The following is a 24,684-nucleotide window of genomic DNA, read 5'->3' as shown; positions in this document are numbered from 1 at the left end:
CCCACCCCATTTCCACTGGCATTCACTATGTTAGGTGTCCAATCACCACCTACCTTCTTGGTGAAAACGGAAAGAAAGAAGTCATTAAGTACCTCTGCCATTTCCGCATTTTGTTATTGTTTTTCCCTCATCATTGAGTAATTGGCCTACCCTGTCTTTGGTCTTCCCCCTGCTTCTAATATATTTGTAGAATGTTTTCTTGTTCCCCTTTATGGCTACGTCTAGACTGCAAGCCTCTTTCGAAAGAGGCTTTTTTGAAAGATACTTTTGAAAAAGCCTCTTTCGAAAAAGAGTGTCTAGCATACAACCAGTTCTTTTGAAAAAGCAAGCCGCTTTTTTGAAAGAGAGCACCCAGATAGTCTGGATGCTCTTTTTCGAAAAAGCACAGTTTGCATTACGAAAGAGCACTTTTGAAAAAAATCGTTATTCCTCGTAAAACAAGGTTTTCCGCGGTCGAAAAAACTGCCTCGTTCTTTTGATTTACTTTTGAAAGAATGTGGCAGCAGTCTAGACCCAGGGGAAGTTTTTTCAAAAAAAGGCCACTTTTTATGAAAAAACCTGTAGTCTAGACACATCCTTTGTCTCTAGCTTGTTTGAGCTCTTTTTGTGCCTTCACCTTTCTAATTTTGCCCCTGAATACCTATGTTATCTGTTTATATATATTCATCCTTTGTAATTTGATGTAGTTTTTACTTATTGTGGGACTCCTTCATTTTTAGATCATTTAAGGTCTTCTTGGTAAGCCAGTTTGGTCTCTTGCCATACTTCCTATCTTTCCTGCGCAGTGGATTAGTTTGCTCTTCTGCCCTTTAATAATGTGTCTTTGAAAAATTGCCAATTGTCTTCAGTTGTTTTGCTCTTAGATTTGCTTAGAATGGATCTTACCTCGCAATTCCCTGAGTTTGCTGAAGTCTGCTTTCTTGAAATCCATTGTCTTTATTTTGCTGTTTTCTCTGCTTCCCATTTCTTACAATCAACTCTAGAACAGCCTCCCCCCAGTAGCTTTCTCCACCTTCTGAAATAAAAAAAAACTGTCTCTAATACAGTCCAAGAACTTCTTTGGATAACCTGTGCCCTGCTGAGTTATTTTCCCAACAGAAGTCTGGATAGTTGACGTCCCCGACCACCATCAAGTTCTGTTCTTTGGATGATTTATTAGTTGTTCAAAAGAAAAATCCTGATCCACTTCTTCTTCTTGGCTTGGTGGTCTGCAGTAGACCCCCTACCATGACATCACCCTTATTTTTTACCCCTTTTATCCTAACCCAGGATAAGAACATAAGAACGGCCGTACTGGGTCAGACCAATGGTCCATCTAGCCCAGTATCCTGTCTGCCGACAGTGGCCAGCACCAGGTGCCCCAGAGAGGGTGGACCGAAGATAATGATCAAGCGATTTGTCTCCTGCCATCCCTCTGACAAACAGAGGCCAAGGACACCATTTTATCCCCTGGCGAATAGCCTGTTATGGACCTAACCTCCATGAAATTATCTAGCTTCTCTTTAAACTCTATTATAGTCAACTCTGCAAATATAGAGCATCTCTTGTTCACCTAGGTGGTTCCTAGGGTTAACTACAACTAAAAACATATACCGTGTGGAAACAAACTTCTGTGTCATTTCTATAGCTTAATTTACAATCATGTTTGTTAACACGTAGTAATGAACAAGTGTTACAACACAACAAAGCAGTGACTTGGAGACAAACCCACAATGTTTTATAAAGGGAGGGTGGGTGAGTTAAATATAATCCCCATTGTACTGATGGGAAACTGAGGCACGAGGTAGCTACCAGTTCTCTAGCAACCAAGACCATAATACAATAACTGGATTTGTTCCTTTCCTTACTCACATGTTAGAACATTGCAACCCCCGTCTGAGAACAACTCTTGTCTGATTTCTAGGACATACATATTAATATTGAGGGAAGGACCATTCCTGGAAGGGAAAGCAACAATTACCATTTTGCCATGAATGGAAGATCCTATCAGGCTATAATGAAGCATTTTAAGAGTTTGCTGCCCAAAGTAAGTTTGCGAGGTAACAAATTGCTACGTTCCCCGTTTTTCACAGAAACGTTGAAAGATGCAAAGCCGATAAACAGCTGTGAGAGTCACTCAGCTCATTCTGAACCAAGAGACCATGGCCGTGCAATGGCCCCAGTGTTCCCCGATTTCATCCCGAGTGCTCCTCCCCTCGTGGGGCTCAGTGCTCATTCTCTGAGGCTTCAACTAAGAGTGGCAGTTGGGGGTTGGTCTACATCATGGAATTGCTGCTTTCCTTAGAACTGAATGAAGAACATCAATTCATTTCTTGGTGGCTACCAGCAGCCATTGACTTGTGGCCACGATCAACCTGGGCTGCATTTAAAGTGTGAACATTTGAATTTAAAAGCAAAAAACTTGCCCTCCTGCTGGCAACCCTGCATGGGCAGTGGGTGAATCGAGGACTGGGGGAGGCGACCCCCCAGCTCCACCTCTTCCACCTGGCCCCCCCCTCCTCAGGAGCCAAGTTCCCCTCACCTCAGGGGCAGGGCTCCAGCTCCCCCGCTCTCCCCACAACCTACCCTACACTGCAGGGGCAGATCTCCCATCTCCCTGCAGCCCCCGTGTGAGCCTTCCCAGCTCCGGAGCACGGGAAGGGCGGGTGGCACGTGGTCCTAGCCTCAGCGTGGCTGAAGCAGGGGACGGAATGTGGGAGGGGCCACACCTGGCAGTTTGGGTAGGAAACGCCTTCCCCTGCCTCGTATACCTGCCGCCCGAGGCTCTGTGATACATGCGGTGACCACCGGGGTGTTTTTAAAATCCCTGAGCCAGCGTCTCAGCCGCCGCAATTCACCACAGCACCATCGACTGTAACGCAGCTGCACCGCTTTACGCCAGCGAGGATTTGTCACTGTCGAGAAGTTGGCAAATCCTGCTACAGCCTTAGTTTCACCTGAGCAGTGTATAAAACAGACCGTCTGGCGCAATTTGAATATGCATCTCGCTCACAAGGAGTTAAGGGAAGCGCAGAATTCATTTCATGTGAGCAGTCTAATGAGGGAAACACGTGGGCATGAGTCACTGGTAGTAGCTAATGAATCTGGTGACTCGTGTTACTGGAGAATGATAGAGTGAGGATTCCCAGAGGCTGGAGATCCTGCTGGATCCTGGAACACTGAGCTGTATTTAAAGGGATCATCAGTGCTGCTGGAACATTTTTAATAGTTTAATATCCGGGGTGCAGAAAGCCAGTTCCCTAACCCCAGTCCCCTCCTTCCCTGCAGTTGGAGCCCAAGACCAGACTCTGCCTCCGGGAGGGAGACACAGACAGGGGTTAGGGGTCCAAGGCTGGGGCTGGTGCGGGGCCAGGAACAGAGCCCCGGGTGCAGGACAGTGGCTGGGACCCACATAAAATGTGAGGGTGCTGCAAAACGCCCTGCATCCCTAGCTCCTGCACCTATGGGGATAATGTTCATGGGTCAGGAAAATGATCACAGAGAGATGGGGTCACGTTGCAAACTCCTACGGGCTGATCCAAGGTCCATTATGAGAAAAATCAGGCTCAGATTCCAAAAATTACAGCATGTGGAAGGCTCTGGTCCCAGGCCATCTATAGATCAAAGAGGAAAAGTTAATGGTTTTATAAAAACCAATAACCTGCCATTGCAGAGATTCAATAATGAAACAGGGCTGGATCCTCCATTATGCTACTAAATATCATACATGGGACACTGGGTTCCTAATAGCATGAACACTATTTGGGTTCATTTTTCAATCTAGTACCACCACAATGTTCTTCTTTCTACAGATACTAGTGAACGGGACTGTTTTTGCTAGAATGTCTCCTGGGCAGAAATCCAGCCTCGTGGAAGAATTTCAAAATCTAAAGTAGGTTCAGTGAACGTTTTCTAACCATAATCACAACAGAGCCACTGTGCTTCACTCCTCTCTGCTGCAGTATCTGGTGATTACAGAGCTCAGCTTCCTCACTCTCCTTTTCTCCAGGCTCAAAACCTCTGCATGCCCTCTGAACTCCCGCTGTATGGTCCCCTTCCTCCCAAATTCACACCTAATCTACCTATGCACAATTGCAGTGACTTAGCCTTAGACCAATGGTAGCCACTGCTCTCCATTATAATATATAAAAGGCACCATCAAACATGAGTGGCAGGGTGAAAGAACAATACATGGGTCAAATCCTAATCTCAGGGTACATCTAGACTGCAGGGTTTTTCCGTGATACTGGAGGTATCCTGGAAAAAAAAATTCAGGAAAGCAGATGTGGTTTTTTGGCATCCCTGTAAACCTCGTTCTGCGAGGAAGAAGGGATGTTCTGAAAGAGGCTTGTTTTCTGAAATTTGGCCCCATGTAGACAATTGCTGGAAAAGCCTCTTCCGAAAGAAAAGCGGGAAAAGATATGCAAATCGCGGTTTGCAATTTGTGTATCTTTTTATGACTTTTCTTTGTAGTCTAGACACAGCCTAACTGAGCCGAGTGGAGTTACCCCAGACTGCGTAAACCAGATCAGAAACTGGCACCGGACACTGGACTGAAACATAGAACTCTAGAATCCCAGAGCTGGCAGAGACCTCAGGAGTCATCGAGTCCTGCCCCCAGCCCAAAGCAGGACCAGCCCCAACTCAACCATCCCAGCCAGGACTGTGTCAAACTGGGATGTAAACACCTCTAGAGATGGAGATTTCACTCCCTCCCTCGGGAACTCATCCCAGTGCTTCCCCACCTGCCTAGTGAAATAGTTTGTCCTATGCTCACTCAGGCATTCCTGTGGGCATGACTGTTTCCCACAGCCAGACCTCGCACACTTTTAAACACTGGCTGCAGTGCAGAAGCCACAACAAACATTTCTGGAACTTCACAGTAAAACGATTGCTCATGCAATGGCCATTGGAGAGCGATAACTCGGACGATCTCCCGTGGAAGCGGGGCAGGGCAGGGACTAGACCGCGCTGGTCCCCCCACGCTGAACACTGAAGTGTCCTGCGTTACTCCGTGATGGGGGGCGCCACTGACCGCTCCAGAGCATGTTCTCGCACGATGGGTAGATAGTAGAGCAGAGGCCCCAGTCTGCCTGTGGAGAACTGGCTGGTCACGTGGGGCTGAGGCTGCCTCTTGCCAGCTGCACTCAGTGATAAGAGTATGATTAAATCCCGTTGAAATGTCTGAACCGCTCCCCACACAGCGCTCACTCTGCACCGCTGTGTGTCTTTGGGCTGCCCGAAGGCTGTGACAAAGCCCTGCACCAAAGGCTCTAAAGCGAAGTTCGTTGTCATGGGATCAGAGGGAAAGTCCTTTGGGAACTGGTTAAAAGACAGGAAACAAAGGGGAGGAGTAAATGGTCAGTTCTCAGTGGAGAGAGGTAACTAGCGGGGTCCCCTAGGGATCTTTTCTAGGGCTGTGCCGACATATTCATAAATGATTTGGCAAGGAGGGCGAACAGGGAGGTGGCCGAATGTGCAGATGTTCCTCAAGGAAGCAGCCAGCCACAAGAGGATCAATCAGTAACTGCCCTGCTCTGTACATTCCCTCTGAAGCACCTGGCACCGGCCATGGTCCCAGTCGATCCTGGGCTAGGAGGACCACAGGTCTGACCCAGGAGGGCCGTTCTTACCTTGCTGTAGCCTAGGAAAAGCCTGACAATATTTTATGCCACCCCAATTCCACTTCCATGTGTGGACTCTTGTGAAAGGCAGGCAAGTTAAAGCCACAACACAACACTGGGGTAAGTATCATCCACAAAGAGCCACCACTGCAGCTGTGAGCCCACCAATGCACTCTCCTGCCCCAGGGCAGTGGGGAAGGCAGGCAGTCTCCTCTCTGCTCTCATCTGACAGAGCTGAAGATCCTAAACGAGCCTACGGGAGAGTTTGTAAAATGAAAACATAGTTCAGTCCAAAGTTCACCTGTCCGTGTTTTCCTTTGTCCCTCTCAGCTACTACGTGGGCATGTGCGGAGACGGCGCCAATGATTGTGGGGTACGTAGAAACAAAATCCCTCGTCCTCCCAAAACGAGGGACCACGAACAGAGGAGATGACTCTGCTGCCTAGAACCATTGCAACCGCACTGTCCGACTCCGGTTGTCAGCACAGACAATCCAGATCTCCTTCACGTGTCCCCTTCTTTCCTGGAGTTCTTCATGTCACAGCAGCAGCTCCCCTGTTGGCAGTAGCAGGTTCACCAGCACAGCTGTGCCAGGGTAGCCCTGTCTGTGAACACGAGCCCTACGGAGGGAGGTCCCAGCCTACAGGCTGTGGAAGGGTGTAAAGAAAGCAATGAGGGTCCAGGAGGAGATAAGTAGGAGCCATGGGATGACAAGCAGCAAGGGAAGGAATGAGAAGGCATTAGCTGGACTTTGGAATGGAGGCAGCTCAGTTCGTCGGGACATTCAAACCAAGACAGGACCAAACACCTGAAAACAGGGGGAGCAAGTTCACACGGGTGGGGGAGGGGCTCTCTCGCAGGGGCGTATCCTGACCAGACACTGGTGTATTTCAGGCGTTGAAAATGGCCCATGCAGGGATATCATTGTCAGAGCAGGAGGCATCGGTGGCTTCGCCTTTCACGTCCCAAATCCCCAACGTAGAGTGCGTGCCAGAGCTAATCAGGTAACGCGGCCCCTCCGGGGTGTCAGGTACACAGTGGTGGAAGCAGGGCTGTGCCCGCTGCAACGTCTGTTACCAGGAGTCACACAACAGTCACCACTTCCCCTGAGCCCCAGGAGCACGCCCTCAACGGGCCCTGAGAAAACAGCCCATGGCCTCATGACACCGCGAACGAAAACCCAACACGCGGAGCCGGTCCTCAGGCAGAGCCCTGCGCCCTGTTACCATGGCTGGTTCTACGCTCACCACAGAACGTTTTTCCCAACAGGGAAGGCCGGGCCGCTTTGGTTGCTTCTTTTGCTGTGTTTAAGTACCTGACCCTGTACGGCCTCACGCAGTTCATTGGCACTTCTCTGCTTTACTGGGTACGTCATCTCCCCGCAACGAGGTGCGTCTCTCTCCAGGTTTCACCCCTGCTAGCATCCCACCGCTAGCGGGAGAAGTCCGGCACTCACCAGCTGGGAGAGGGGATGCAGCAAGCAGGTCTGGTAACAAAATGGCTCCTTAAGGAGTACAGTGCAGTTTTGGTATAAAAATCAGCTCGGCAGGACTTCTGGAGGAAAGGAAAGGAATCTGGTTTCCTATCGGGATAGCGGAAAGCAGGCACCAGGTCTTCCCCCTCTGCACAGCCACCAGCGTGGCCTGTGTTCCCCTCACGCTGGACAGTGGCAGGCCCGGCACGGGCAGCACAGCCACTGCCACGGGACTTACTGCCTACTACAGGGCTGTGCAGTTACTGGAACCCTGCACCGACATCCACCGCAGTCCCAGGCTCCTTCGCTGGGAACCTCGGCCCTGGCCTCCGTGGGGCTGCTCCCTGCCGCTTACTGGGCTGTGCCTTCGACCGGAGAGACGTGGACAGGCCCCACGGAGCCCTAAGGCACAGGACGAGTTAGGATTTCGCAGCAGCAGCACAAAGGCCGATGGACTGGGCTGATTCTCGCGGGAAGCCCACAGGCAGAGCCAACCCTGGGGCCTCGGGAGCTTAGTGCAGCAGCCTCTGCTGCTTGCACCCCAAGCCAGCTGGCTCCCAGCTAAGGCTGTGGAGCTGACACTGCATGTGGTCTCAGTCCGCTCCATGGGCAGGGGGGTGGGCTGCAGTCAGCTGATGGGAGCCATGGGGCCGTGCACAGTAATGAAATAACCACAACCCGGCCAGCCTGGGAACCTGACGGGCTCTCTTCCCTTTCAGCAACTGCAGATCTTTGGGAACTACCAGTACCTCATCCAGGACGTCGTCATCACCCTGCTGGTTTGCTTAACAAGTAAGGGGCCCGCGTCAGCCTTTGCCTGTGTGAACAGTCCACCGGGCTGGGCTCTGCTGCGTTCACACCACAGCCACTGACCTCAGTGGGGCTGCCTGGCGGGGTCTGAGAACCCCACGCTTCCCCTGGCCAGAGGCACCGCAGGGCGGCTGGAAGGCGAAGGGGAGGGTGGCTGAGACGTCAGGCCGGAGCTCTGAAGTGCAGGGGTCCAGTCCCAGCTCTGCCATGGCCCCTGTATGACCTGGAGGAACCCCCTGCCCCTCAGTTCCCTGTCCGCACACAGGGGCAATGCTGACCGTGCCTCCCTTGCCGATTCCATCCTAAGCTCCGTGCGGGGCGGCTCTCCCTGTGGGCGACACGCTGTTCAGCGCCAGGGCCTGGCCTGCGGGAAAGCAAGTCGTTCAGCATCAAACAGCCCCATGGAAACCCAGGGCAGGTCCTTCGCCATGGCAACAGCCCACGGCCCTGGCATGGGACGTTTTCAGCGCGTTGTGCAGACTCTGGCGGTGATTTCGAATGGCAACGGGCCAAGGGCCACCAGGACTCCCCCACGGCTCCCAGCAGAGTGGGGGGGGGGGTGGGGCCGGACATGGGAGTGGAGAAGGGAGCTTTGCTTTGCTATGCAGGGGGCACAGCTCACCTAGTGAGGGGGGGCCAGAGGCATTCCCAGGCGGACGGAGAATCAGGCCGTAGCATCCCATTATACTGGGCTCCCAGTGATCCGTGAATGCCAAAGGGCTTCCGTGGGGATGAGGGTCAGGCAGGGACCACAGTCACCCCCCAGCCTAGCAGGGGAGTAGCCGGGGGGCTGCCCTGTGTCTGAGAGGAGACGCCTGTGTTCTCTTTTCCAGTGAGCCTGACCCACGCCTACCCAAAGCTGGCCCCGTACCGACCGCCAGGCCAGCTCCTCTCTCCTCCTTTGCTGCTCTCCGTCACGCTCCACGTGGGCATCACGGCAACCATGCAGATCTGCGGCTTCCTCTTTGTGAAGCAGCAGCCGTGGTACGTGGAGCTGGCCCACCACAGGTAACTCCGCTGCTCCCCTTTCCAGTCCGTCTTGCGAAGCCACGCGGCTGGGCTCCAAGACGGCCTTGCAGCACCCGGGGCCCTGCCAGGACTCCCCCATCCTGCGCTAGGGTGGATACGATACGATAGAGGAAGCGGCTTTATTCTAGCCAGTCGCCGCTGAGAGAGCATCAGCAAGTGCTTCCGAAATACCGGTGCTTCTTTTCCAGAGAGTGCCCTCCAGCAAACGGCTCCCTGGCCTCTGTGAGCACCGCGAATGCCACCGGTGTCTCCAGCAGCGTTCTAAGCTACGAAGACACCACTCTCTGGCCACTCACTACAATCAACTGCATCATTGTAGCCTTCGTCTTTTCCAAGGGAAAGCCATTCAGGAAACCCATCTATACGAACTGTAAGTATAACTGCACCGCCGCGTGCTCTGCAGGCACGGCCTCTTAAAGTAACAGGGCAACTAGTCGGCAAAGAGTAGAGCTTTGTTTGTGACTTCTCTGGCCCTGAGCCCAAGGCCAGCAGAGCAAACCGTCACTGACAGGAGCCGGCTCCCATCTCACCAGCTGCACGCCAGGCTCAGCCAAAGCCCCACGTGCAGGTTTTCCCCTCAAGGAAAGGAGTCCCTGGCCGTCTCTGGGAGGCGGGCGATTAGAGAGCAACGCCGCGGTTATTGCCAGGCCTGTTCGTTAAAGTGTGAAGGGGCACAACAGAAACGGGAGATTTATTGGCTGAAATTCCATCCGTGAAACGGCCTCCTTGTGATCTGTGAGGCACCCGGCTCTGTGCGGGACACGTGCTCTGCCCTGATGTGGTGGGATTGCCCCTCGGGGTCACCGAGCAGTTCCCTCATCGTGGCCCATTCATCCTTACCTAGGCAACGGCCAAGACTGCCACTTGTGCAGCGTTTTGTGCGGCCTGGAAACCCGGCCACTGGGAATTGCTCGGCAGCCAGCAGCTCCGTGCACGTGGGCAGGCAGAGGATGGCCACAGCTTTCATTCCTGCAGGGCGTGGGCAAGCTACGTCAGCCACGTGGAAGCTATGGCCATGTCTGCTTAGAATTCGGGAGCTTTGCTACACTATGAGATGTGCTGCGCAGCAGTTCTGCAGCACCCCAGGAGCTGCCAGCCAGCCCTTTACAAATCATCACCCAGTCCTGTCGCTGGGGCTGGTCACCAAACCACGTCCCTGTGACACGGTGCTCTTGTTCACCAGATCTGTTCTCAGTCCTGCTGCTCATCCAGCTGGGAGTGTGCCTGTTCCTCCTCTTCGCGGACATCACTGCTGTGTACAAGGGAATGGAGGTGAGTGGAACTGGAGTTGCACGTGCTTTTCACCCTCCCACCATTTTCACTGATCACAGAAATGTAGGGCTGGAAGGGTCCCCTTGTCTGGAGCAGGCCAAGTAAATCTAGACCAGTCCTGGGAGGTGTTTGCCCAGCCTGTTGTCCAAAATCTCCAGGGAAGGGCAGTTCTCAACCTCCCTTGGAAGCCTCGTGCAGTTTCACTGCTCCTGGAGTTAGAAACCTTCTCCTAAGATTGAGCCGAAATCTCCCCAGCTGCAGATTCAGCCCGTTGCTGCTTCTCCTACCTTCAGCAGAGGTGGAGAACCACTGAGCATTGCCCTCTAAAACAGCCCCTAAGACATCTGAAGTCTCCTCAGGTCCCCTCCCCGTCCGCTTTTCTCACGACTAACCAGGGCCGGTTTTTAAATCTATCCTCATGGGTCTGATTTTCTAAAAATACTCATCCCTCTCTTGCTCTCTGCTGGGCTGATTGAGTTGGGTTGGTCCTGCTTTGGGCAGGGGCTGGACTCGATGGCTCCTGAGGTCTCTGCCCGCCCTGGAGTTCCATGATTCTAAGATTTACCGACTGAGGCTACGTCTACACTACGCGTTTTCCCGGGAAAACATTCGGTGAGACGCGATGTCATTTGCATATTTTCTGCTGATCCGTTTTTGTGCGAGGCTTTTTGCGCAAGAACAAGCAGCGTGAACGTTTTCTTTTTGCATAAAACCCTTGTGCCCCAAAAAGGAGGTGGACCCATCTTGCCCTCTTTGACACTCAATTCATTGCAAGCAGCTGCTTGAGATCACTGAAGTCACTGCACCCTAGGAAAGCAGCGGGACCCAGGCTGGCACTAAGATCTCTTTAATACAGTGCTGGTTTGTGGAACATCAAACCAGCTGGTCTCGCAGGTTGTGAGGAATCCAGGAGAATATTAAACCACGTTCGAAACTCAAGTGACTTGTGTTTCTTCCCCAACAGCTTCTCTGCACTCCCACCCTCTGGAGGGTTTCCATCTTCCTCATGCTCGTGGTCACGTTTTGTGTGTCGTTCTTTGTGGAGGTGGGTGCTTCTATTGACCAGTTGACTTAAGATCGGAAAGCCCAGTGGAAGTGCTGGTTCTTCCCTTTGGCATACAGGGTGGGGAAGGGCTGGCGGGGGGGCAGGAGGGCTGCCCAGGAGCTGCGGGTCTCAGGGAACAGGGGCTATGTGCCAACAGGGCCATGGTCCACCAACGAGGGGGAGCACGTACAGGGGAGGGCTGGGGCAAAGGTGGGGCCTCAGGGGAGGGAAGAGGCAGAGCAAGACTGGGGCCAGGCGATGGGGCGGAGCGAGGGCAGGGCATCAGGGCAGAGCAGGGGTGGGGCACCCACTGGAAAGGAGGAGAGCATCCCCTGAGGCCAGGAGAGGCCTAGGCGCGGCCCACGAGGCACTGGGGAGGCCCTGCTGGAGTCCTGGATGCAGGTCTGGGCGCCAGAGCAAGACGTGGACAAATGGGAGCAAATGGGTCCCAGCCGTGGCGACCGAGAGCCGCAGTAGGGGCCAGAGGGGAGCGAGTGGAGAGAGGCGGGAGCAGCGCTGACTGGTGCCTGGGGATGGGCCGCGGGCCAGGGTCCGTGGATAAGTCCAGGCAGGCCTGCACACAAACGGGAGGTAGCCCGAGGGTCAGCGCTGCGGAGGAGTCAGTCGCGAGGCAGGCGCAGGGCATGGGCAGGACGGAGGAGGCCGGAAGAAGGCTCGGGCAGGGAGGGGCAGGCTATCGGCGAGGAAATGACGCACTCCAAGGCAGCAGAGCTCCTCGGAGGAGCCCGGGACAGGGGCTGCAGCAGGCGCACTCGAGGCCGGTGGGTGCCAGGGTTCCCGTCGTGCCGTGAAGTGCCAGGTGGGGTGGTGGGGCTGTCCTGCACCCAGGACAGGCGTGTGCGCACGGCTCCTGGAACAAGCGAGTGGCGGGAGCAGCCCAGGCTGGCGGCGGGTTTGCCTCTGAGGCCCAGGGCAAGAAACCAGGCCTGCCTAGTCCTCAGAAAAGCGGAAGGGAGGCGTGGGGCCCGCTGAGAGCCCTCCAGTGCGAGGGGGCCATTACAGAGGGACAGAGCAGCTGGTCCCCGTGCCCGCGGGAGCCAGGACGAGAAGGAACAGGCCGAGTGCGCCACAAGGGGGAGCGGAGCCTTACGAAGCCCTGGAACCGCTTCCCAGGGAGGCTGCGGAGCCCCCAGGACTGGGGCGTTTAGCCACAGGCTGGACAAACCCCACCAGGGCTGCTCTGGTTAAGTGGCCCTGAGGCGGGAGCAGCGAAAGCCACGCCAGCCCGCGAGCGATGTCTGCAGGCCCAGCCCTGAACCCGCAGCCACCTGTCCCTTTGCAGGAGTGCACATTCTGAGGGCTGGAGGGAGGCGGGGGGGCAGCACCATGGTCCAGGCAGCTCTAAGGGCTGCCCCTGGCCCCACCCCTTCCACCGGAGGCCCCACCCCTTCTGGGGCCTGGAGCCCCCCCCGGTCTGGTGCCTGTGGACGCTGTCAGCCCCCCGGAGATGAATGCCGCGTTGCAAAGGTGCGTGCGTTGTAATCCCCATAGAACAGGTCAGTAAGGGCCTGACCCCGCCTAGCTCACAGCCTGGGAGAGTTCTGGGTCAGGCCCAGCTAGGCAATAATTCCACGTGTCCACGAGGGCAAGATGCTGCTGCTGGGGGGGAGGGGCCTGGCGGGGGTAGGACTGCGCCACTCGCACCAGAGCAGCAACGGGGACCCGCCTGACCAGATCCATCTCCCTGCACAGGACGTCGTCCTGCAGAACCGGCGCCTCTGGCAGCTGATTAAGAAATGCTTCCGGTTCCGGTCTCAGAGCCAGTATCGCAAGTGGCAGAGGGCGCTGGAGAGGGATCCAACGTGGCCTCCTTTGAACAGAAAAGACGTGGCACAAAGCAGCAAGACTGAAGTCTACGTCAACCCAAGCTACGAGCACAGCCAAGAGGGCTAGACCCCAAAGCTGGCGACTTCCGAATTTCTGCTGAACCCAGACTGCTTCCAGTGTCACCGGTACAAGATTCAGGGTTGTCATGACAACACATCTGCACAACGTCACCTGAGAGGTGCAGGCCGCGTCTCCTACAGCTGTCCCTTTGCAGGAGTTATTCCATGGACAATTACCATTGTCTGCAACGTGTTATTGACCTGTTGGGCACTTTTTCTGTCCTACAAGTCTGCTCAAGATGATTAGAGTTTTGCAAACTCCCTGTAAAACAAGGAGCATCTGATTTTCCTCTGTTACTGCCAGGCTAGACAGGGTACAGTGCTAAGACGCATGTGGAAGCTGCTAAACTGTCAATAAAACCCATGAGAGTTAGTCGATTTCCTGGGTAAAATCAAGTGGTTTTGCTTCTGGAGTTCTCGGGGAGGATTTCAGGTGGCAGGCTCGGGGGTCGTGCTCTTTGTGAATTTGCAAAACGCAGCCCAACAGGGAAACCTCAAGGCCAAACTGCAAAGAGCAAATTTCTTCCCTGCCTGACGTGACAGGGGATGTACGCTGTGGTCGCAAAGCCCGACGTTATCCCCGCCAGCCCCCACGTCACCCCACATCGATCCCATCCTCCAGCGGCAGAGCTGGGATCAGGAGAAGAGCCACGCTAGAAGCCAGCTGACGAAGGCTAACACTGGGCTGGGGGTGGGCACGGTCAAGCCCAGTTTTATTTAGGAGAATGAGCCACAATCTCCACTCACATCCCTCTTTTCAGCAGGGCAGCCCCAGGCCCTTCAGCTGGGTGCGCGGGCCAATTGGAGTTGTAAGGCAGGTCGAGTTTTAGGTCAGACTTGTCCCTGGAATGGGAATTTGGAGGCAGAACAAGGGAGAAAATGCCAGTTACTCAGCTGCTCAGAACCTGGTTCAGGTTCATACGACTGAACCACGGATACGTACTGAGCCGTGTTCGGCCCTCATGTAACAACCTCGGCATGCCACTGAGCTCAAGGGATTAACCCGGGTAAATTGAGGCACCGTCTGGTCGCCTTTGCTTTCACACACAACTCCCTGGTGGAGCAAGCAGAAACACTGCCCTCCAGGGCTCAGACATTGCACACGCACGAGGCTCAGCCTCTACCGACCTCGGTTAAATGCAGCTTCTTGGAAAGTGCTGAACTGTCCAATAACATCTGCCAAGAAACGGCGCTCGGCCACGGCCCGCAGGCTGGGACTGACGTTCAGACTGAGCACCGCAGGAAGCAGGGACGTGCTGGTTTGTCGCTGTATTTGAACTCCAGATCCGCTGACGAGGGAAGGGAAACACGGGACGATGTGCTACAAGACACGCCCGACTGCCAGACTCAGGCCCACAAGCACGGACACAAGCAGCACTGAAGCAGCTCGGGTCCAGCGCGGGGATGTTCAGCTGCCACAGCTGGGCAGCCATCCCGGGCCAGGCGCTGCAGTCAGAGGAGGGCACAGTGGGACGGCCCGCACAGGAGCCAGCATCCTGTTGTAAGGCTTCAAATCACGGTTCCAAACCGGGGGGCCAGTTCCACTCGCTGGCAGCCAGTGAGAAACTGCCAAGTCCCGCAGCTGTTACTGAAACCCAGGCGCCACGCCCATGGGACCGGCAGGCAGGGCTGTTCGGAGAGGGGCCTGGGGCAGCCCCTCCCTCCAGTGCTGCCAGCGTAGGGACTGGGGCAACCTCCCGCCCTGCCCTTCTGCACCCTCCTCCAAGTCCTGCCCCATCCCCGTGCTCCCTCCCTGGCCCAAGGCCTGGCTCGGCGGCAGCAGGGCTCACCTCGCAGGGGTGGGAGCCGGAGCAGACCAGCAGCCTGTTCTGCCAGGCTGCGCCGCCCTCCTGGCCCACTGCCCCTTGCTTCGCCCTGGGGCGGGGCGCTCTGTTCCCCACTGCTGTGGAGAGGGGTGCTGCAGGCCAGGAAGGGCAGAGGGGCAGGGCAGAGCAGAGCAGGATGCCAGGTTGCTCCAGCTCCTGCCGCCCCATGGCAAGTGGGGAAGGCAACGTGTGCTGCCGCTGTGCCAGGGCTCTGTAATCCCCCGCTCCCTCTCGTCCATAGGAAGGATGGGATGGCGCCGTGGGGCCCCCCAAAGGCGCAGGGGCTGGGGCGGCCCCCCAGTTCGTCCTATGGACTGGACGGCTCTGCCGGCAGGTGAACGGACGCTACCAGAATCTGAAGTGCAGCGTATTCCCCACGGCACTGCCGGCGCGTTGGTTCCCCTCCGGCCAGCCGGCAAACGGCCAAGAGCTGAACTTAAACCCCAGCCTGAGCTCAGTGTCTGGCCGATTTACGCTCAGATTTGTTATAATACGGAGGAAGTGCTTGTGCGTTTGCTGCTGTGTTTAAAACCCAGATCAGTTTCAGAAGCGGGAAACACGGGACGATGTGCTAAGGACACGCCCGACTGCCAGACTCAGGCCCACAAACACTGAAACAACAGGACGGGCGTGTTTCCAGGCTGGCTCAGTGTAGGTCCAAGGCCCGGGGGTCACGAAGAAGTCACATTGGTAGGTGCAGGCAGTTACCTCTGCATCAGGGCAGTCCAGCAAAACTGCAGGTGCTGGGCAGGGGCACAGAGTAGCCAGAAAATGGAGCGGTCGTGGTCTAGGCTCTGCCTCCCCGTGGCGGGCAGAGAGAGTGAACCCGACGGGCGCAGGGGAACAGCACGCTGGGAGAAAGGTCTGGTGTAGCAAGCCAAAGAGCATCACATCCAAGAGAAAAGGCCCGTATGGCAATCCAGGGAGACCCCTCCCTCCCTTGCCAAGAGAAGGGCCTGCTCTTGCGCCCGTCTCCCGCGACGTGGAGAGCGGCAGGGAGTGCCTCACGTACCTGGCATACCCCCTCGCGCCCAGCACCTCCCCACAGCACACCGCAACGCTCAGCAGCCGGGACGGGCTCTTGTAAAAGCCACGGGTCCTGGGTGGGGAAAAGGCCCCTCCGAACAGTTTAGTTTCATTCACATTCTTCTTAAAAGCACACACAAACATTTCTCCAAGCAGGTAAAAAAATATGAATGATTGACTGAGACACCCAGCCGCGGAGTCTGAGACCGGTCAGCAGCCGGCGTGCACGAAGGCCCCGGGCCCAGGCGCCAGCACAGCAGGAGAAACTGCCAAGAGTCCAGTGAGGCGAGCAGGAAAATCATCTGTCACCGGGTACCAGTCGCTATGACGCTCGCTCCAGCCAGCCGCCTAGCAACCGCGGCGCCCTTAGCAACAAGTGTCTGTTGTAGCGTTAGCCGCGGGCTGAGCTGGTCCGTCCCCCGCTGGGATCCAGCCCCTGCCCGCTGGGCGCTCTCTTGGGAGCTGGTCAATACTGCCGGTCCCTGGATCGGTTCTGGAAAAAGCCCAGCAGGGAGACGGCGCCGGCGGCAGCGGTTACAAACCCCACGGCGCCCATTGCTCGGCTGGCCTGCAAGGGGAAACAAAACAGCCTGACGACGTCTCACGCGCAGGGGCGGCCCGTCCATACAGGCGCACGAGGCGGTCGCCTAGGGCGCCAAACGGTGGCGCAATATCAAGGGGTCTGGAGGGGGGGCGCCGAGTGCCTGGCTCGCCTAGGGCACCGGTTGCTGGCAGCTCATCTCACGCTGGCCGCCCCGCTCACGCGACCCATCTCACGATGGGCACGGCAGCCGCAGGCGGTGCACGCGCCAGACAGGGCCGAGCAGGCCGAACACTGCTCTCGCTGGACGCTGGCTTCACGCCTGGGGATTCAGGGACTGCCAAGTAGATTCCCCTGCGTCCAGGCTGTCTTCACGCCCAGTAGGCCACGGCGCCTTTGAGCAGGGCCACGCCTGCACGGGGCCAGACGCTGCTCTCGGCTGAGCCACGGCGTATCTGGGGGAATTCCCTCGGCTCCCTTTCACAGTCCGGGCACAGCTCCTAGCCACGGGCCCGATGCCAAGCGCACGGACGTCAGGAGGGGCCCGGCTCAGGCGCCACGTGGCTCAGGCCTGTGGCCAGAGACGAGGCGGGTTTAAGGAGCGAGTGGCCAGGCCTCCCTCTGCTCTGCTCTGCTCAACCCCAGTGTCTACCTGTCCCAGCCGGCAGAGAGCCTCCCGCCACAAAGCCCAGGGAGGACGAGGGATGGACAATCCCGGCTAATCCGTTAACCGGTTAAATGCTGGGTTAGCCTCACGTTTCACTGCTTAACGGACGAGTGGGATCCGGTCGGGGGACCCCGCAGCCCCCAGCCTGTGCGGCTCCGACTCCCACCCCGTGGTGGGGCTGCTACCGGCTCCCGTCCCTCATCGGAGCAGCCCCTCTCCGCGCCGGCCCCCACTGGTTACCAGTTACCCTTTCGCCTCCCTCCTGAGGATTCACCACCAGGCCTTTGCGTTGCCAACGTGTTCCTTTACCAGGCTGGTTCTCGACAAAACCACCCAAGTCCCAGGCTCTGTCTGTGTCGGAGAACAGGCCAGATTCTGCATGAGCCTGACGCCAAGCAAACCTCCCTGCACTCCTCCGGGAGCTAGTGAGAGCCCCCACCCGCCCACCCCAGTGGGGTACTAGAGCAGGGCATGCTGGGACTGCAGCTGTCCCCCCCGGGGCAGATCCTCACTCACTGTGCCACCAAAGGAGCAAAATGGCGATGGGGGGGCTCAGTCAGAGGGGCAGACGGAGGCAGAGCAGCAGCCACAGCCGGGCCAGACTCAGCCGCTCTGTACGGGGGCGTTGCTGTCCCCGGGCATTAGCGGCGGGTGCTGCATTGCACCCCACCAGCCTTGCCCCTCGCAGGGACTGTGCCGCCGCTGCGGTGCCTGGCCGTGGCCTCTGCTGCGGGGCTGGCCAGGCTGGCGGGGCGCGGACACAGTGCAGGACACCCCGGAGCCAGGGGAGCTGCGCGTCCGAGCATTCAGACACCAGCCTGCCCCTGCGCGGCACCCACCTGCTCGGAGACCCCCTCCCCGTAGCGCAGCAGCGTCACAAAGTGCTCGCAGTTGTTGCCCAGCAGGTCGTAGGACACTTCCTGGCCGACGAGGAGCTCGGCGCGCCGGAGGATGTGCTCCGTGGGCAGCGGGGCGTAGGCGGCGTCGTACTTGTTGTTGATTCGGTACCTGTCGCTCCCCACCACGTCCTTCAGGAGCTGCATCTTCACCAGGGCCTTCCGGCTGAACACCGACTTGGCGCTGGCCAGCGACGACGCGGCACCTTCCTCTGGGACAGGCAGAGACGAGGCTGAGCCGGCCGGCCTGCACGCGGCACGGCCACCGCACCCGCGCCCTGCTGGCCACGCTCGGCTCCCTGGCACGCTGCCCCGAGGGCGCCCGGAGACCAGAACGTGGCCCCTCACGTCCAGCGGGTTCTCAGTCCTTCCCCCAGCTGAGCGAGATGACAGGAAGGGGGGGCCCTCGGGGGAGAGGGCAGGAGAAGGAGCCGTCCCCCCGCGCGCTCCGGAACACCAGCTGCTTTTCCTCTCGTCCTAGGCCAAGGATCTCGATGCAGGAGCCTCCGCCAGGAAAGGGAGAGGTGCGGGGCATCACGTGCGCCAGGGCACGTCGGGGTGGGGCTGCCACTGCCCGCGGGTCACCGCATCGGGTAGGAAAGTCAGATAATTGCGGAACCCCGGCTCCTCTCTCGTACAACTGAGGCACTGGAGAGACCCCCTCGGGGGGCAGAGCAGCAGGGGCGTGGCAGAACTCCCTGAGGCACAGGGCCTCCCGCAGACAGCTCTGCACCACCCCAGAGTGCACAGGGCCTGGCGGGCAGAGAGCCACAGGACGGCTGCTCCCGCCTGCCCAGACCGGCAGAGCCCAGCACAGCCTGGGGCGCTGCCGTTCACCCAGGGATCTTGGGGCCAGGTAGCAAATGTTACCAGATGCCCCAGGCCCAGGTAAGTGTTACAGCTTTCAGGAGGTGAAGCTAAGGGATGTGCCCACGGCCACTCAGTGGCCAGTAGCAGAGCGAGGAACATCCCCTGCGTTAGCCACTGGGCCCCACTTCCTGCCCCCAGGCCCATCTGTACCACGGCCCTACACAAGACACCCAAAGCGCCCACGGTCCCCAACTCCAGCCCTTTCCGAGGGACCGGGACGGCCATAGCTCGCCCCCTTTTGTCTGAGAGCCGCCGCATTCGCCCCGCCGGGCACCGCCGCTCTGGCTGGGCAGGAAGCGGCTCCTCCCCCAAAGGCGGCAGCGCGGTGCAGCTCTTACCGACAGGCGCCACATTGATGACGTACCCATCCCCCAGATACAGAGCCCAGTGCTGATAGGCCGGCCGGAAAATCTCAATCAGGTCCCCGGGCTGGGGGTTGCCCGGATACAGCACAGAGAAGCCGCCATTCGCCGTCATCTGCAGGGGGACAGAGGGAGATGCCGGCTCAACATGCCCTTCCCGCTGGGCTCAGCGCGCACCGCGCCAGGGGGCTGGAGCGTGGAAAGGGGAGCGCTTAGGGAGGCGCGGGGAAGACCGGGAGCCGGAGAGGAACAGAACACTTAGACTGAGAGCGCGTGTCAATTCCCCACAAGGTGCCACATACTCACACAGCATGGCTGGAGGGTAACAACCTACTCCTGCGACCAGCTCAGAGCTGTTCCTGGAGCCCCAGAGGCGGCGAGCTCTGTGCGTCGGTCTGGGATGCAAATCCCGCTGGGGCTCACCGTCCGGGACTCTTTGGGGGAGACAGGGATTCAGGTGAGGGCCCCAGGCTACGGCTAGGCTGGGGTGGGCTCTCGGTGCCGCCTACTGACGCTGTCGAGCCAGTCCTCAGACCGTCCTAGCTCTCCACCCCACCTCGCCCACCCTTGCACGCCCCGCGACTCCGGTGGTGGCCACCAGGAGAAAACTCTAACGCGGGCGGAGAGGACACGCACTGAGCATGGGAGGGGCAGTCAGCGGGCGCCCTGGGGCCAGCCGAAGAGCCGTCAGGGCCCCGGGCTGCAATAGGACAGCGCCTGTAAGAAACGTGAAGTTACTTTCACCGCTGCTGAGCACGTGTGGCCTCCACTCCTCATCCCTAGGCCGGTGCCCTGCTCCTCTCTGTGCCTGCGCCCCCGTCACCCGCAGTGACTGTAACGTGGCAGCGGTGTCACGATCGACTAGTCGATAAGGGGGAAACCGCAGAGCCGCAGCGGGTTGGCTCCCAGCTAGGAGCTCTGCCTTTTAACTGTATCGTGAGCCACCGGGCTCTTCGAACATTTCAGACAGAAGCGCAGCGGGAGACGGGGCGCGAGCCGAAATCAGCTGTGCCAGGGCGCGCCTGGTCCAGACACTGCGCCTCTGCGCTGCATGCCTTGAGCCACCGTCCATTTCAAATGCAGCAGCGGAGCAAGGAGGCTGGGAGCTGCACCTGGTTCCTCGCTGCGCCTCTGCCTCCCCTGCCCCCCGACACGGTGCTAGGGGAACCAGATTTTAAGCCGGCTCCCTCCAGCACCGGCCCCTGCTCCCCTGCTGGCTGTCACTGCTCCACTGCCCCAGGCATATTCTTAGCGTCGCTCACATCCCGGCCACAGACAGCGGGCTCGGTGCCACTGCTGTGCCAGGGGCCGTTTTGTGCACTGCAGCCCAAGCTGCACTGGGGTCCCTGCCCCACTGCAAGCTCCGGCCGGGCTCGCCGTCCTCTCCCGTGACTCGCTCGCTCGCTATTGCTGCGTCTCAGGCTCCCAGCCCCGCAGGAAGCAGGGGGGCTTACGGGGGGTTCCCTGCACTATCTACTCTGAGGGGAAAGCTGCACTTGCCAAGAGACGCGCAGGCTGGTCTCTCCTGCCCAGCCTGGGGGCTCGCCGGGCCCCTGCTCTAGGCCCAGAGCTCCGTCCTGCAACGGGCACCAGCCTGCAGCCACCTCCCAGGAAGGCTCTGAGCCCCGGCACCAGCACGGAAGGGGCAGGGATAAAATGACCTTGTTCGGGCACAGCCGGGTGTCTGGCCCAGATTTAAAGGGCCAGCTACCAGGGGAGCCTGCCGGGAAGGGCCCCTCGGAAAGGCCGGCCCGCTGAGCTCAGTGTGGGGAAGCCATGGGGCTGGCAGACAAGGCGCGGCTTGGGATGCACAGGGCCCTTGAGGTGCCTCAGCCAGTGAGATCTGTGTGCTCCAGAGCCGCAGCTCCCTGCTGCACGGCCCCTCCCTGCACGGCTGCCCGCCCCGCGCCCGCCCCACCCCATGCGATCCCCTTGGCAGACGAATCCCCGAGGGCCAGGCCCCCTGTGGCTGGCTGCCATCCCTTCCAGAGCTGCCCTCCCCAGCAGGCCACCCGCAGGTGCCACCGGTCCTGGAACTACCCATTTCAGGGGGCAGAGAGATGGCTGCTTCCTGCCCTGAAGGGCACAATGCACCCAGCCCATGCAGTGCCCACGCCGCACAGCACCCACACAGCGCCCACGCCGCTCAGCACCCACACAGCACCCACACCGCTCAGCACCCACACAGCGCCCACGCCACACAGCACCCACACAGCACCCACACCGCTCAGCACCCACACAGCGCCCACACAGCACCCACGCCGCACAGCACCCACACAGCGCCCACGCCACTCAGCACCCACACAGCACCCACACCGCTCAGCACCCACACAGCACCCACGCCACACAGCACCCACACAGCACCCACACCGCTCAGCACCCACACAGCACCCACGCCGCACAGCACCCACACAGCACCCACACAGCGCCCACGCCACTCAGCACCCACACAGCACCCACGCCGCTCAGCACCCACACAGCACCCACACCGCTCAGCACCCACACAGCGCCCACACAGCGCCCACGCCACTCAGCACCCACACAGCGCCCACGCCACACAGCACCCACACAGCACCCACGCCGCTCAGCACCCACACAGCGCCCATGCCACACTGCGCCCACGCAGCACCCACACCGCTCAGCACCCACACAGCGCCCACGCCGCTCAGCACCCACACAGCACCCACGCCGCTCAGCACCCACACAGCGCCCATTCCGCACAGCGCCCATGCCGCTCAGCACCCACACAGCGCCCACGCCGCTCAGCACCCACACAGCGTCCACGCCGCTCAGCGCCCACACAGCGCCCACGCCACACAGCACCCACACAGCACCCACGCCACTCAGCACCCACACAGCGCCCACGCCGCTCAGCACCCACACAGCACCCACGCCGCTCAGCACCCACACAGCGCCCACGCCGCTCAGCACCCACACAGCGCCCACGCCGCTCAGCGCCCACACAGCGCCCACGCCACACAGCGCCCACACAGCGCCCACGCCGCACAGCACCCACACAGCGCCCACGCCGCTCAGCACCCACACAGCACCCACACAGCGCCCACGCCACACAGCGCCCACACAGCGCCCACGCCGCACAGCACCCACACAGCGCCCACGCCGCTCAGCACCCACACAGCACCCACACAGCGCCCACGCCGCTCAGCACCCACACAGCGCCCACGCCGCTCAGCACCCACACAGCACCCACACAGCGCCCACACAGCGCCCACGCCGCTCAGCACCCACACAGCGCCCACGCCGCTCAGCACCCGCTCAGCACCCACACAGCACCCACGCCGCTCAGCACCCACACAGCGCCCACGCCGCTCAGCACCCACACTGCTCAGCACCCACACAGCACCCACACAGCGCCCACGCCGCTCAGCACCCACACAGCGCCCATGCCGCTCAGCACCCACACAGCACCCACGTCGCTCAGCACCCACACAGCGCCCACGTCGCTCAGCACCCTCACAGCGCCCACGCCGCTCAGCTCACGCACCATCCCTTGCGCTCTGCACCGAGGCCACTCAGCGCCCACAGCCCTCAGCGCCATCCACTGCCCACGAGGCCACCCCACGGCCCTGCCCTCCCTTGCGCCGGCTGCCCGGCTCTGCTGGCTGAGGAGCAGGCAGCAGCCAGGGCCACCTCCGCCTGCGTCCGCAGCCGAAACCCAGCGCCCAGGGCAGGAGCGGCCTTCAGGTCTGTACCCCCAGCACCAAGCCCTCGGCCACGGGCAGCGCCTGGCCCCGCACTGAGACCCAGGGGAGACACACACACGCACGCACACATAGACAGGCACAAACACACACACACACAGGCACACGCACAGGCGCGCACACACACACATGTCCCACCTAGCACCAGGCTGTGTGCCAGTGCACTACAGACACACTCGGCCTAGGCTGCACGCACCCAGCCAGTGAGCACAGGTGGGGAGACACACACACACACGCTGTGCTCAGAGCCCCCCCCGCAAACACACAATGATCAGAGCCGCACATACACACACACACACACACACACGCGCTGTGCTCAGAGCCCCCCCCGCAAACACACAATGATCAGAGCCGCGCACACACACACACACACACACACACGCGCTGTGCTCAGAGCCCCCCCCGCAAACACACAATGATCAGAGCCGCGCACACACACACACACACACACACGCGCTGTGCTCAGAGCCCCCCCCGCAAACACACAATGATCAGAGCCGCGCACACACACACACACACACACACGCTGTGCTCAGAGCCCCCCCCGCAAACACACAATGATCAGAGCCGCACACACACACACACACACACACACACACACACACACGCGCTGTGCTCAGAGCCCCCCCCGCAAACACACAATGATCAGAGCCGCGCGCACACACACACACACACACACACACACACACACACACGCTGTGCTCAGAGCCCCCCCCGCAAACACACAATGATCAGAGCCGCGCACACACACACACACACACACACACACACACACACACACGCGCTGTGCTCAGAGCCCCCCCCGCAAACACACAATGATCAGAGCCGCGCACACACACACACACACACACACACACACACACGCGCTGTGCTCAGAGCCCCCCCCGCAAACACACAATGATCAGAGCCGCACACACACACACACACACACACGCGCTGTGCTCAGAGCCCCCCCCGCAAACACACAATGATCAGAGCCGCACACACACACACACACACACACACACACACGCTGTGCTCAGAGCCCCCCCCGCAAACACACAATGATCAGAGCCGCACATACACACACACACACACACACACGCGCTGTGCTCAGAGCCCCCCCCCCGCAAACACACAATGATCAGAGCCGCACATACACACACACACACACACACGCGCGCTGTGCTCAGAGCCCCCCCGCAAACACACAATGATCAGAGCCGCGCACACACACACACACACACACACACACACACGCTGTGCTCAGAGCCCCCCCCGCAAACACACAATGATCAGAGCCGCACACACACACACACACACACACACGCTGTGCTCAGAGCCCCCCCCGCAAACACACAATGATCAGAGCCGCACACACACACACACACACACACACACACACACGCTGTGCTCAGAGCCCCCCCCGCAAACACACAATGATCAGAGCCGCACACACACTCACACACACGCGCGCGCGCCCCGCAATCCAACCTGGCTGTTGCCGGCGGCAGCTGCCCCGCGCGGCCCGGACCCGCAGCCCGACGGAGCGGGGCCCGGAGAGACCGGGGGGCGGAGCCAGGCCGGGGGGCGGGGTCTGCAGCCGGGCCCTGCACGGGGGGGCGGTCCTGAGCCGGGCCCCCTGTGCGCGCGGT

The 24,684-nt window shown here is 59.3% G+C and overlaps 2 protein-coding genes across 7 annotated transcripts in view; one reads left to right on the top strand and one right to left on the bottom strand.

Moving 5' to 3' along the window:
* LOC102456702 (putative cation-transporting ATPase 13A5) overlaps positions 1-13,518 on the top strand; it is a 59,899-nt gene extending 46,381 nt beyond the window's left edge. For both annotated transcript variants that reach the window (XM_025182497.2, XM_075938281.1), the window contains exons 20-30: positions 1,904-2,026; positions 3,792-3,871; positions 5,934-5,976; positions 6,498-6,607; positions 6,873-6,969; positions 7,797-7,869; positions 8,721-8,895; positions 9,105-9,286; positions 10,100-10,188; positions 11,153-11,233; positions 12,947-13,518. In XM_025182497.2, the coding sequence (XP_025038282.2) occupies positions 1,904-2,026; positions 3,792-3,871; positions 5,934-5,976; positions 6,498-6,607; positions 6,873-6,969; positions 7,797-7,869; positions 8,721-8,895; positions 9,105-9,286; positions 10,100-10,188; positions 11,153-11,233; positions 12,947-13,147 (1,254 nt within the window). In that variant the 3' untranslated portion in view covers positions 13,148-13,518. The remainder of the gene's footprint in view (positions 1-1,903; positions 2,027-3,791; positions 3,872-5,933; positions 5,977-6,497; positions 6,608-6,872; positions 6,970-7,796; positions 7,870-8,720; positions 8,896-9,104; positions 9,287-10,099; positions 10,189-11,152; positions 11,234-12,946) is intronic.
* Positions 2,023-24,670, bottom strand: PLAAT1 (phospholipase A and acyltransferase 1). Of its 5 annotated transcripts, none has more exons than XM_075938287.1 (5): positions 24,524-24,670; positions 19,635-19,762; positions 19,305-19,443; positions 18,040-18,308; positions 2,023-3,593 (listed from the first exon to the last, which is right to left on the bottom strand). In XM_075938287.1, the coding sequence occupies exons 3-5, from the start codon at positions 19,441-19,443 to the stop codon at positions 3,546-3,548; spliced, it is 456 nt and encodes a 151-aa protein (XP_075794402.1). In that variant the 5' UTR covers positions 19,635-19,762; positions 24,524-24,670; the 3' UTR covers positions 2,023-3,545. The 5 variants fall into 5 exon arrangements, with proteins under 5 accessions (XP_075794402.1, XP_075794397.1, XP_075794399.1 ...); XM_075938282.1 differs by lacking the exon at positions 2,023-3,593 and adding an exon at positions 13,827-16,560 and having other exon boundaries at positions 24,524-24,669; XM_075938284.1 differs by lacking the exons at positions 2,023-3,593; positions 24,524-24,670 and adding exons at positions 13,827-16,560; positions 20,829-21,388.
* Between the last annotated feature and the right edge of the window lie 14 nt (positions 24,671-24,684).

This window comes from Pelodiscus sinensis, chromosome 10 (genome assembly GCF_049634645.1).
Source record: "Pelodiscus sinensis isolate JC-2024 chromosome 10, ASM4963464v1, whole genome shotgun sequence".
Classification (NCBI taxonomy): Eukaryota; Metazoa; Chordata; order Testudines; family Trionychidae; genus Pelodiscus; species Pelodiscus sinensis.
The sequence above is the reverse complement of the archived record's forward strand: the minus strand, read 5'-3'. Positions and strand labels throughout refer to the sequence as shown.

Coding starts and splice junctions, on each gene's coding strand:
- PLAAT1 (XM_075938282.1), bottom strand. CDS start 19,443: ATGACGGCGAATGGCGGCTTCTCTGTGCTGTATCCGGGCAACCCCCAG. Junction 18,309..19,304: donor CATCAATGTGGCGCCTGTCG/GTAAGAGCTGCA, acceptor TGCCTGTCCCAG/AGGAAGGTGCCGCGTCGTCG. Junction 16,561..18,039: donor GGGAGGGGGTCTCCGAGCAG/GTGGGTGCCGCG, acceptor TTCCCCTTGCAG/GCCAGCCGAGCAATGGGCGC.